Source organism: Setaria italica, chromosome V (genome assembly GCF_000263155.2).
Source record: "Setaria italica strain Yugu1 chromosome V, Setaria_italica_v2.0, whole genome shotgun sequence".
Classification (NCBI taxonomy): Eukaryota; Viridiplantae; Streptophyta; class Magnoliopsida; order Poales; family Poaceae; genus Setaria; species Setaria italica.
The window spans coordinates 21,262,615-21,274,122 of record NC_028454.1 but is presented as its reverse complement, the minus strand read 5'-3'; the positions used below and the strand labels follow the sequence as shown (position 1 = coordinate 21,274,122).

At 41.5% G+C, this 11,508-nt stretch overlaps 1 protein-coding gene across 2 annotated transcripts; it reads right to left on the bottom strand.

The window, feature by feature from the left end:
• Window positions 1-3,773: 3,773 nt before the first annotated feature.
• LOC101758394 (cyclin-T1-3) lies at window positions 3,774-10,948 on the bottom strand. Of its 2 annotated transcripts, none has more exons than XM_012846460.2 (6): window positions 10,320-10,948; window positions 10,146-10,227; window positions 8,681-8,815; window positions 8,353-8,528; window positions 4,174-4,319; window positions 3,774-4,090 (listed from the first exon to the last, which is right to left on the bottom strand). In XM_012846460.2, the coding sequence occupies exons 1-6, from the start codon at window positions 10,868-10,870 to the stop codon at window positions 4,059-4,061; spliced, it is 1,122 nt and encodes a 373-aa protein (XP_012701914.1). In that variant the 5' UTR covers window positions 10,871-10,948; the 3' UTR covers window positions 3,774-4,058. The 2 variants fall into 2 exon arrangements, with proteins under 2 accessions (XP_012701914.1, XP_004968821.1); XM_004968764.2 differs by having other exon boundaries at window positions 8,353-8,531; window positions 10,320-10,947.
• Between the last annotated feature and the right edge of the window lie 560 nt (window positions 10,949-11,508).

Below are 11,508 nucleotides of genomic sequence, written 5' to 3'. Positions count from 1 at the left end.
AACATGTTCTAGGGTCTGATGAGGTAGATTGGATGCATTCGTTGCGAAAAGGTCCACCAGAGTTTCACTACCCGGAAATAGTGCATTCGGGTGCCGAAATGCACCATTTTTGCATCGTTTTTCGTGCCATTACCGAATGCTCGAAAACACTCCCAAACATGTTCTAGGGTCCAATGATTAGATTGGATGCGTTCGTTGCGAAAAAATCCACCCGAGTTTCGCTACCCGGAAATAGTGTGTTTGGGTGCCGAAATGCACCCGTTTTGCATCATTTTTGGTGCTGTAACCGAATGCTTGAAAACATTCCCAAACATGTTCTAGGGTCTAATGAGGTAGATTGGGTGCGTTCGTTGCGAAAAAATCCACCCGAGTTTCGCTACCCCGAAATAGTGCGTTCCGGTGCCGAAATGCACCCGTTTTGCATCGGTTTTCATGCCGTAACGAATGATCGAAAACACTCCCAAACATGTTCTAGGGTCTAATGAGGTAGATTGGGTGCATTCGTTGCGAAAAGGTCCACCAGAGTTTCACTACCCGGAAATAGTGCATTCGGGTGCCGAAATGCACCATTTTTGTAGCGTTTTTCGTGCCGGAACCGAATGCTCGAAAACACTCCCAAACATGTTCTAGGGTCCAATGAGTAGATTGGATGCGTTCGTTGCAAAAAAATCCACCCGAGTTTCGCTACCCGGAAATAGTGCATTTAGGTGCCGAAATGCACCCGTTTTGCATCATTTTTTGTGCCGTAACCGAATGCTCGAAAACATTCCCAAACATGTTCTAGGGTCTAATGAGTAGATTGGGTGCGTTCGTTGCGAAAAAATCCACCCGAGTTTCGCTACCCTAAAATAGTGCGTTCGGGTGCCGAAATGCACCCATTTAGCATCATTTTTCGTGCCGGAACCGAATGCTCGAAAACACTCCCAAACATGTTCTAGGGTCTGATGAGGTAGGTTGGATGCGTTTGTTGAGAAAAAATCCACCCGATTTTCGCTACACGGAAGTAGTGCATTCAGGTGCCGAAATGCACCTATTTTGCATCGTTTTTCATGCTAGAACCGAATGCTCAAAAACACTCCCAAACATGTTCTAGGGTCTAATGACGTAGATTGGATGCGTCGTTGCGAAAAAATTTACCCGAGTTTTGCTACCCGGAAGTAGTGCATTCGGGTGCCGAAATGCACCCGTTTTGCATCGTTTTTCGTGCCGTAACCGAATGATTGAAAACACTCCCAAACATGTTCTAGGGTCTAATGAGGTAGAACTGTGCAGTCGTATCCGACTAGTACTCTTGTAAAACAACTACCTTGTAACCCTGCTCCCCCGGTATATAAGGGCGGGCAGGGACCCCGTTCAAACAAGTTTAATCCAATACAAGATAACAACACATAGGACGTAGGGTATTACGCGATCTAGTAGCCCAAACCTGTCTAAATTGCATGCCTACCATCGAGCTCCTGATTTTAGCGACACCCACAAACCAAAACTCTACCTCGGGTACTCCCGTGGTAGGTTGCTTGGTTTAAACACCCACAGCAAAAACCTTGCAAACGCTGGCAGGGATACAAGATGCCTTATAGCAGCCCCCTGGTGCCGCGTCATCGCTACCAAAGCCTTGGCAGGCCACCCGCACCTTGCAGCCGGCGCACCGGTAGCCACAGGATCCGAGCCTCGAGCACCCTCACACCGCAAGACGCGACGGAGGGAGCACCCGCCCAGGCCACCCGTGACCCCACCTGCGTAGCAGAGGAAGCCAACCGGCAGTCGGCGAGCTTCGCCCAACGCTGCAGGTGGTAGCGCCGTCCCAGGATGTAGCGGCACGACCCCGGCCACGAGGCGGCAACACCTGAGCCTGAGCCTTTGCGCCAAGCCGCTGGAAGGGGCAGCGCCGCTTGCGGTAACCGCTGCCAACCCAGTCATCCCAAGCAGCCGCCCTGCCCAGCAAGGCACCGCACGGCAACGGTGGGTGGCGGATCCAGAGGGCCACAACCCAGATCTAGGTCGCCACCGTGAAGATCTGCAACGCCGGCGCCGGCAACCAGCACCATGGCTGGAGCAACCACCAGTCCACCGCACGACAAGGCAAGCACCAGAGGGGAGGGAAGAAAGAAGGAAGGATAGAGGAGAATGGAGGAGGGGGAAGTTGCCGCCGTCGCCAGCAGCGACGACGGCTGGCAGGTTTGGTGGTGCGGGGGCTTGGACGGCGGGGTGGAGTCACCCCCGAGCCGCCTCAGCGAGACGACGTGAGGGCTCGAATTTTCATTGTTACATTTCACCAAAAGGTCATGGAAGAATTCAAGAAGCAAGCAGCTCAGTTGGACAACATGGAATGACGTTGGCACTATGCTGGCTTGTTTATTTAACTTAAAAGTTCAAAGCTGGAAGTCTTGTCATATAATTCATGCTCAGGCTACTTAGTTTACTTGCTTTGCTATAGACATGGATAGTGTATAATTCATGCTCAACTTACTTAGTTTACTTGCTTAGTTGCTTATGTACGGGGTTTTAGTACTGGATCCTAACTAATGTGTCTCTCAGGTTTTAACATTTGAAGATCAGGACTCCTGATGTATGATAGTTACCGTTCATAAGCTAGCAGAACCCCTTAGCATCCAAAACATATTTCATCCATGTCGTTTACAGTATTTGCAGTGGAGCAAGTAGCATGGCTTGTGCCTCCAGCATGAGGTTGTTGGCCAGAACTGCCAAACTGAACCTTGGGCATGTTTATAATCCACACAACAGTAGAGGAATTTCCTGCGTTTGACAAGGTCATCAGTTCCTTCTCTGTGAAAAAGAGGTCTGTTTATTTCCTTTAGTTGAATGTCTGATTAACTTCCAAATGCATGTCCAGAACCTGTTGTTTTGACAGTATTTAAGTTTATCTTCTCTTATTTATGTTTACAGTTCGACATAGCTCGTATGAATAATGTCTCTTATATGCAAAGTTCTAGCTAATGAAAGAGAATTAGTATGAGAAAACGTTTTATTTTATTCAGGCATGTCACATGTGGTTGGGTAATATGTGCTCAATCTGTTACAAGAAAAAAACGACTTTCAACTAATATCTGTAAAGGAATATGAAATAGTGTATTTGATAAGTTCTGAAAGAGGTATGTGAAATAAATCTAGTTCTTTAAGCTTTTGTGCCATTTACAGGAAAAAAATAATTTATTCACAGGAAAAAAAACTTATTTATTTAGATTTCCCTGAATTAGGCGGTCACTATTGGTAAGCAATCATCCCTGAAGATTGCAGGTGAACAGATTTGTTAAGAAGTTTAATCTTGGAGATGGAGCAGAAGAACTCTTAAAGCTATCCTGCACCATGCATTTCTCAATTTCCCTAGAATGGGATTTCTTCTTTTGAAGAGAAAAATGAAACTGAGAAGGAATAAAATTTTGTGCTGTTTGCTTTCGTGTAACAAAATCTCTCGATCAAGTAGAGGAAAGCGTCGATGCAAATCTTGCACTCACGAGGAGTGTTTCGAGTACATGAATTTGGCATTTTGGGCACATGATTATGCCACCCGTAGCAACGCACATGCACATACCTAGTTAAACTAAAGGGGTAGTAGTTTTTATTCAACACCGAACTGTAAACCCATCCAACAGAGCAACAGAGAAGATGCGGAACTGCCTTTTTTTGTGAAGTTATTTGTGAGTATTGCGATGAAAAAAATTACAGGTTCTTAAGAACCAATAGAAAATACATTTTACCATAAGGTGGCGGGTTCCTTGGGATTGCAGACATAAAAACATGGAAACAAGCAGTTTCTAAGGAACCAAACTGAAACTTCCACGACTATATTCTAATAAAGATCTTTTACTTTCCACAAAATATCAAGGACAACTTTGAACATCTTCCCTTTTTTGTACACAGCAACACTGGCTGTAAAAACCTAAATGAAAACGAATGGGTATAATCTCAAAATACCAACACATATCAGTAACTGAAGAAAGTGACCATATACCAATGTGTACATATTTTTGGCAGTGGTCACCACAAACTAAGTAAATGGATCTATTGTACATGGCAAACATATTGAATATCATATCCTAAAGTAGCTCCTTCAATTGCTGGACAACATCTGCAAGTGCAAACCGATGGTGTTGTCAGATCTATACTATGACAAAACAGAACGCACATTGCTACTAAAGAACACTCAGTTACCTTGAACAATGTATGGAGTTGTCTTGAACTCATGCCAGAAATTTGGGTGGGGCATAATGTCATAACGGAGAAACTTTGCAGCAAGGAATGCAGCTCCAGCAGCAATATGATGAGGTTTGAACTGAAGCCATAGTGAACTTTGTAGCCTGCATTATTCAAATAATTAAAGAACAAATACTTGGATGATACTTAATAAATAGATAAAAATTCAACAAGACCTGGAGAAACCATCAATTAGTGAACTGTTTGCATGAAAAAATAAGGTCATTTCTTGCACAACATGAAAAGCCATGTCAGCGAGAGATGTTAAGGGCTTGAGGATCCACCAAACATCAACACATTACAAAAGGACAAAATTTTATCCAGTTATCCTTACCACTAAAAGATGCTTCAGGTATCACATTCATTATTGAAGAACCTTCTGCAGAATTTGCTTGCTAAATCCTAGCAATCAGACATGCATCTTGGGATACATACATCAATTCTTTGACAATATAATGCTGTCCGGTGGCACATGCCATTCCAGGATTTTCAAATGTCATTTGATCATGACATGGTCTGATTTGCATGGCACAAAAGATTTGCACAGCACACTCCAGCAGAGTTGCAATTGTTTTAGTTTGCTAATCAATCCCCAAGTAGTTATTGCGTATAAAACATAATAGTTCAGACAATGCTCCATATGACAATCTTTACTAGGGATGAAAATGGATCGGATACGAACGATCAGATACAAATACATATAGTTATTTTTTTTCTCGGATCGAATTCGGATATGATTAGTGCTAAGACGTGTCGAATATCGATACTCATCCTATTCGAATCTTATAAATACAACTTTGAGTATCCGAATACGGATACGGTACGAATAGGTACGGATATTGAATGTCCGGATTCGGATAGGAACTATTCATTTGAGTGTCTAAATCCCTTCGATTGGACGAACGAACGGATACTGTCCATACCACTTTCATCCCTAATCTTTACCAAAGATGTATAAACTCGTTAAGCATCATAAGCACATACATGAAAGTCTTAGTGCCATTCCAGGCTGAGCATTTAGTAAATGATTAGAAAGTAAAGTTGGCCAGGGAACCTCTACTTCTCTACATATAAAAATCCTATTGGCCAAATTATGATGATGGAACCACTAACTTAAGTTGATGTGAAATTTTTTGCGTTGCATAAAAATACACATTCATAAGGAGATCTGCATGAAATAGAAAATGTATTTAATCATAAGGAGATCTGTAACCATAGGGTGAAAACTTGTATTATTGTTGACCACTCCATAAATAATATTTAGAAATACTTACACTGTCCATGTGAGAACAGCTTAAGTTTGTCAGGAGAAAAGCCCTTCATACTGTTACATTTTGCAACTTAGAGATACCTTACTGTAATACTAGCTTTCAAATTTGCATCACAAATACATCAAATGTTTTAAAAATAAGGTGCTTCAGGGAGAACTACAGCAATTGGATGAACGACAACAGAACAACTTAGCAAAATGTCTGAAAGCCAAAGAAAATTACTACTCCCTCCATTTCAAATTGTTGGTTGTTTTGGGTTTTATAGATACATAGTTTTTCCTATGTATCTAGACATAATATATATCCAGATGCATAGCAAAGCCTATGAACCTAGAAAAGTCAAAACGACTTGTAATTCGGAACGGAGGGGGTAATTCTCATTTGTTGATAGAAACTCTCAAAATAATGAAGGTTTTTCGAACAAAAGATACGTATTAATAGTTAAAAGAAAAAAAATGACACCACTCTATAGTCAAGATTAGAAGTTAGAACTCAATAATGAGCATATTCAGTACCATGTCTGGTACTAAGTACATGTCATCATGCATGCAACAAAACTTGTAAAACTTCGACAACTGATATCGCACATTTAAGTATTCAGATTTGGCACTTTAACATTTGAAATGGCATAACAGATTCATCGTCAAAAGTATTCATCTATCATTGTAGTATCTCATACACGTATTTTCAGAAAATGTAAGGGACAGAGATGTATAGAAGATTTTATCCATGCCCCTAAACAGTAGGAAATTAAATCAGGCTAGGAGGTTGTAACATAGTAGCAGCACAAGATATCAGCAATGACTGTAAAACTCTAAATCTTGGAGGATGCCTTTACCACCTCAAGCAACAGATCTTAGCAAAAGTTCCTCATTTCAATAATTCAATCACTTAACAAAAGACAACTAGCAAAAAGAAGATTAATGCCCTTGAAGAAAATTCACATTGTACATAGCATCAGAACAAACCATGCATGAATTAGCTTATCAAACCTGAAGCTCCCACATGAAATCCCAGTAGAGTTTTTTTTTTAACATTTTGATGGTGTATTTAACATCTGGCATGATTTTCAGAAACTTACCTACATTATTTAGACAATTAATTATTTTCCCATTTCCATGGTCTACTTTAACAAACCAGAGAGTTCCAAGTCTTGGCAATTGTGTGTTTGAGAATAAAGTATTAGAAATTTTGAGCCACAGTTTTCCATATTACCTTTAGTTTTTGCAATGGAATATTTGCAGTTCAACCGATTATAATGGAAACAAGATTTGCCCTTCTAATTTTTGCTATGTAGCACTGAATTGAGTAGTGCACAATACCTTGTCTCATATTAGTAATTAGCTTCCATCATTTACTTTGAAATCCAGAATAAATAACATGATCATGCTCAGAAAAGATAGCATGAAGTTATATATCAAAAGAGTAGCAATATGACAATTTTGCCGTGTTTACAAACTTTCTAATGAAGTCAAAAGAACTACATCTAAAAGTTGGTTAATGGTTATCTTGTTTCCTTCACCCAAGATGAATGTTGCACAAAATTATAAGTGCATATGACAGAAATACAGAATCATGATGCAGGTTTTCCATTGATCCAAATATATTCTCTCCATGACTAAATGCGTACCATTCTGCCTTTTAGATTGTCCCTAAATAGATATCCTCCCATGATTTTGAGGTGGCTTTTGTCAAGTTCTACATTATATATCCTTCCCATATTAATAATCCATTTTATTAGCAGCTTCATTTACTACTAAGCACTAGACTCTAGAGAAACACAGGCTATCAAAGGGAGACGTAACTAAGCACATGAAAGCTTTCAATGAAAGCAAAAACTCTTTCGTACGTTTATTGGTTGTTGTGCCAAACCCTTGAACGAGATCAAAATATGGAACATAGAGCACAGCACAGAAGAGAATTCAGCAATTCATATTCTCACTGCAGCAGGATAAACCTCCATACAAAGTACATAAATATATTTTTATTTATCATGAAAAGGTACATATACATCACTACATTCAGGATAGACCGAAAAAATGTGTGTATTATGACATGTTGCAGAAGTATTCTTAAAGATAATATCCTTAGATTGTATTTACACAAATAACTAATGAAAATAGAAAGAAGCTTCATACATATTTCCTTACTTTTGCCTACAATAGAATAAAGAAGGCTGATACTGGCAGAAAATGAGCAAACTCCAACTACAGAGTTGCAGAAGATATTCAAAATAACTTATTTTGTGGCAGATGGCAAGAGTGACAGGGATATTCAATTCTTGAAAACTATTTGATCTCATATTATATCAAAACCAGCCTTAAAGTATCTAAGCATTGCCTCCATCAAATCTCATCCTCTGTGGCTCTGTTGCAGTTGCCACAATCTAGTCCAAAAGTGAAGAGTACAGAAAGATCGACCAATAACCAGCGCATTCAAATGAGGTTAGTTGGTAAAAATGTAGACCTAGGAACTGTGTATGGTAACTTCCTTCCAGTCAAACTAACTATACATCCACACAAAAAAATGTCTGGCTAGCATTTATCCTGGTAAAAGTACCCACTTTTAACTTATCATATCTAGCTGTGCTTTTCTTGTCTTTGGACCAGATTGGAACATAATTGGTGATTACAACACTATGATCCACAAATGGGTGCACAGAACCTATAGATTTGAAGGATAAGATCTAAAGATCCAAGCCTGGTTCAACTTTAGAAAACAAAAATCCAAACAGATGGTAGTAATTTGCTAGCGTCTATCATAATTCTCAGTAACCTAGCTTGGCTGTTGTTTATAAGAACTAAGAAAGGGAAATACGTTAGTAAGTAATGATCAACTAATACATTAAGAAATAGAAAATACTTACCCTTCATTGATCAGATTCCAAGCCACATTAAATAGAACAGTATGGGAGAGCCCTAGTTTGCTCAAAGCAGAAGAAAGAGAAGCATATGGATGGACTACTTCAAGTTCAAAATCAAGTGTTGTCAGTAACATTTGCTCTGCCTGTATTACACTCTCTCTATACTGTTCAAACCAGTCCTGCTGAAGAAAAGGAATACAGACTATTAGAAAGTTCTTTATGTCTCTTAACAGTTAAGTTAAGAACAATAAGAACAGAACAAGCTCAACATACAATTGAAGGAGTATGTTAAAGAAAGCAGAGTTTGAAGGTATTGTTTTTGCCTACTTACACCACGTAGCATATAAGGAAGGAGGTTGAATTCATGATTCTGAGAAACCTCGCATGAAGCCCTAAGAACGGTATTCAAAAGGCATGCTGTTTCTTCTGACTTTGCTGCCAGAAACAAGGCTGCAGTCGCAACCAACTGCAAAATTTTTCACATGAAAACATTGTTATCATGAAAGGAATAAATCAGATTAGCAATAAGCAGATATGCTTATAGATTATAGAACAGCATATACTCACATCTCATGTATAGATGATATAACGATTATAGTGAAAAAATGCCAAATTAACTGTCCGATCCTAGATAACTAGAAGAGGTTTTACTGCAAACAAGGGCAAAACTATGTTGCTTATAAATTATGGAACAGCAGATACTCAGATCTCATGTATAGATGATATAACAATTATAGTGAAAAAATGCCAAATTAACTGTCCGGTCCTAGATAACTAGAAGAGGTTTTACTGCAAACAAGGGCAAAACTATGTTTCGGAAAGACACATTACAAAAGCCTTCATGAGCCAAGTTACAAGGTGCACCTGAGGCTGACAATAGCATACCATGAGCAGGAAATTACATCCAACAAGGCTGCATCAAGTTGAGCGGTCTCATATTCTTTCATCATGTGTTATTGGGGCTCCCAAGCTAGCCGTATCAAAATAGGGTCATAAGTGTTGCATAGTTTTTCCACGTATATTGTTTAAAAGTTAAAACACCATAATACCTTCAGGCTACTAAGTTGCACAATTCAACAAATAAAGGTGCTCTGAACATTTGTGGGTAGAATTTGAACCAAAACAATTACATGCCCATCTAATAATATTAGGGCTTGTCTATTCTACACTCGAGTGCTTGGCAGCAGCTGAGCACTTGATTTTTTGTCCGCTCTCCTTCTTTCTTCAATCTCAGGCAGTTTTCTCTTTCATCTGTTCCCTTAGCTTCCAACTTCCATGGCCGACGGAGTTGCTGGTTGCTGTCCTCTGCCTTGTGCTCGCCCCCACCCCGCCCACCTTCCTCATCCCCACCACCGAATCTGCCACGGCGCTAACCCTGCTTTGCCGGGCTATCACTGTGACGCCCCTGCCCTATCCTTGCCCAACCGCCTTCCTCCACTGCCCCTGCGGGCGCCGTGCCCGCCACCACCGCCGGTCCGGCCTACCGCCAGCGACCTTTCCTCTATGTCCAGGAGGCAAGGAAATCGCACCCCCAAAACCCAAACCACGAACCCCCGTGCGGTAATTTCATCTATACTAGCCGAAATGTCTGTGCCTTTAAACTAGCTGCCAGAACGAGTTCAGGAGATCAGAGCCGAGGAAGACAACCTTGTGAACACTCGAAATATTGGGGCGCAAATCAGACAGCAGAAAAATCGAGTGTTGGTAACCTTTGGAACACTCATGTTCTTTAGATTTCCCGTAAAATTAAGTTAGGTAACTAACAATTTCCTGAAGAATAGGTAAAGAAAACTAACAAATCTATCATGGCAGGCGTGAGATCTGTGGAAGAAGAACCGGTGGCAAAAGACCACGGCCGTCGCGATTGTTGTCTGTGGCCTGCAAACACAAGCCACAAGATTATTAGCAATAATAAAACCAGTTCAATAAGCAAATCAGAAAAAAAAATAGCATAACAGAACCGAGCTTACAGCCCGAGACGGATGCCAAGGCAACGCAGATAAGCGCAATAGGAGACGCGCAGTCTGGCCTCGAGCGCGGAATCGATCCCATCTCTGCGCGACGGAGACCGTCGCTCGATCTCGTCTCGCGACAGCAACGCCCGAGCGGCAGTGCCGCCCTCCCGAGGCCTCTCGGACGCCGCCGGAACAGATGCCGGCTGCGGCGTTGGCGGCGGCGGAGGCGGATCCCACCGAGGATCCGGCGCTCGGCGAGCCCGCTTCGGTGGGGGTGGGCCGGTGGCCGGGTGAGGTTGAGAGGGAGGCGGAAAGAGGCGCTCTTGCAGGTGCGAGAGAGCCAGCGGGTCGCGGGGGACGTGGTAGGGGACGGTGCCGATGGTGGCGGCGGCGGCTCCAGCTCCGTAGGGGTGCGCGTGGGCCACGGGATTGGGGTGATAGGGGTCGTCGTGGTCGCGGAGGCGACGGCGGGTATTGGTGTGGAGCAAAGGGTCCTGGTGATAGGAGTACGGGAGGAGGTGGGGGTGGTGGGTCGCCGGACCGGCCGCGAAAGATTGGGAAGACATGGCGGCGTCGCCGGGAGCAGGCTGTGGAGGATCCGAGGAGGGGGAGGATGGAAAGGAATTGGGAAGGAGGGGATGTTAGTGTTTACCGTGCCTTGCAAATTCAGTAAATAATTTTTAAAAACCAAAAATGGTTTGAATTTACAAGTTTTGGGAAATTTACATATTTGCTACATTTTAAAAAAGAAAAAGGATATTGCCCTTACAAACTACTTTCGTCGTCCCAGTTGGGGTGCGTCTATCTATCATTTCACGCGACAGAATTTTTACTTATCGCCTCAACGAAGCTAACAGAAACCACAATCCCACCAATAAATAAGCAAGAGGAATTTCATCACCGCGTAAGCATCTCATATTGATGATGTCATCGATATCCATGTGCAAGTGGGTTGGAAATTAAAATTATAAAACGCAAACCTATCATCAAAATTAAAATTTAATTATAACATAATGTTTCCTATGACGAGGTCTTTAAAACAAGACTACACTGAATTTAGAAAATACTCGTTAAAGAACATTATTTTAATAATCCAAAATATTTTATCACTACCTACAATTCTTGAATAATACAAACAAATAAATATTTTATGTGAACAAAATACTAAACTATGACACACAAACAATTTAGCAGCATGAACGTA

Excerpts from the sequence above, each read along its gene's own strand:
- LOC101758394 (XM_004968764.2), bottom strand. The coding sequence starts at position 10,870 with ATGTCTTCCCAATCTTTCGCGGCCGGTCCGGCGACCCACCACCCCCAC. Across the intron at positions 8,532-8,680 it reads TTCCTTATATGCTACGTGGT|CAGGACTGGTTTGAACAGTA; the intron begins GTAAGTAGGCAA and ends CCTTTTCTTCAG. Across the intron at positions 4,320-8,352 it reads TGGAATCTGATCAATGAAGG|GCTACAAAGTTCACTATGGC; the intron begins GTAAGTATTTTC and ends TGAATAATGCAG.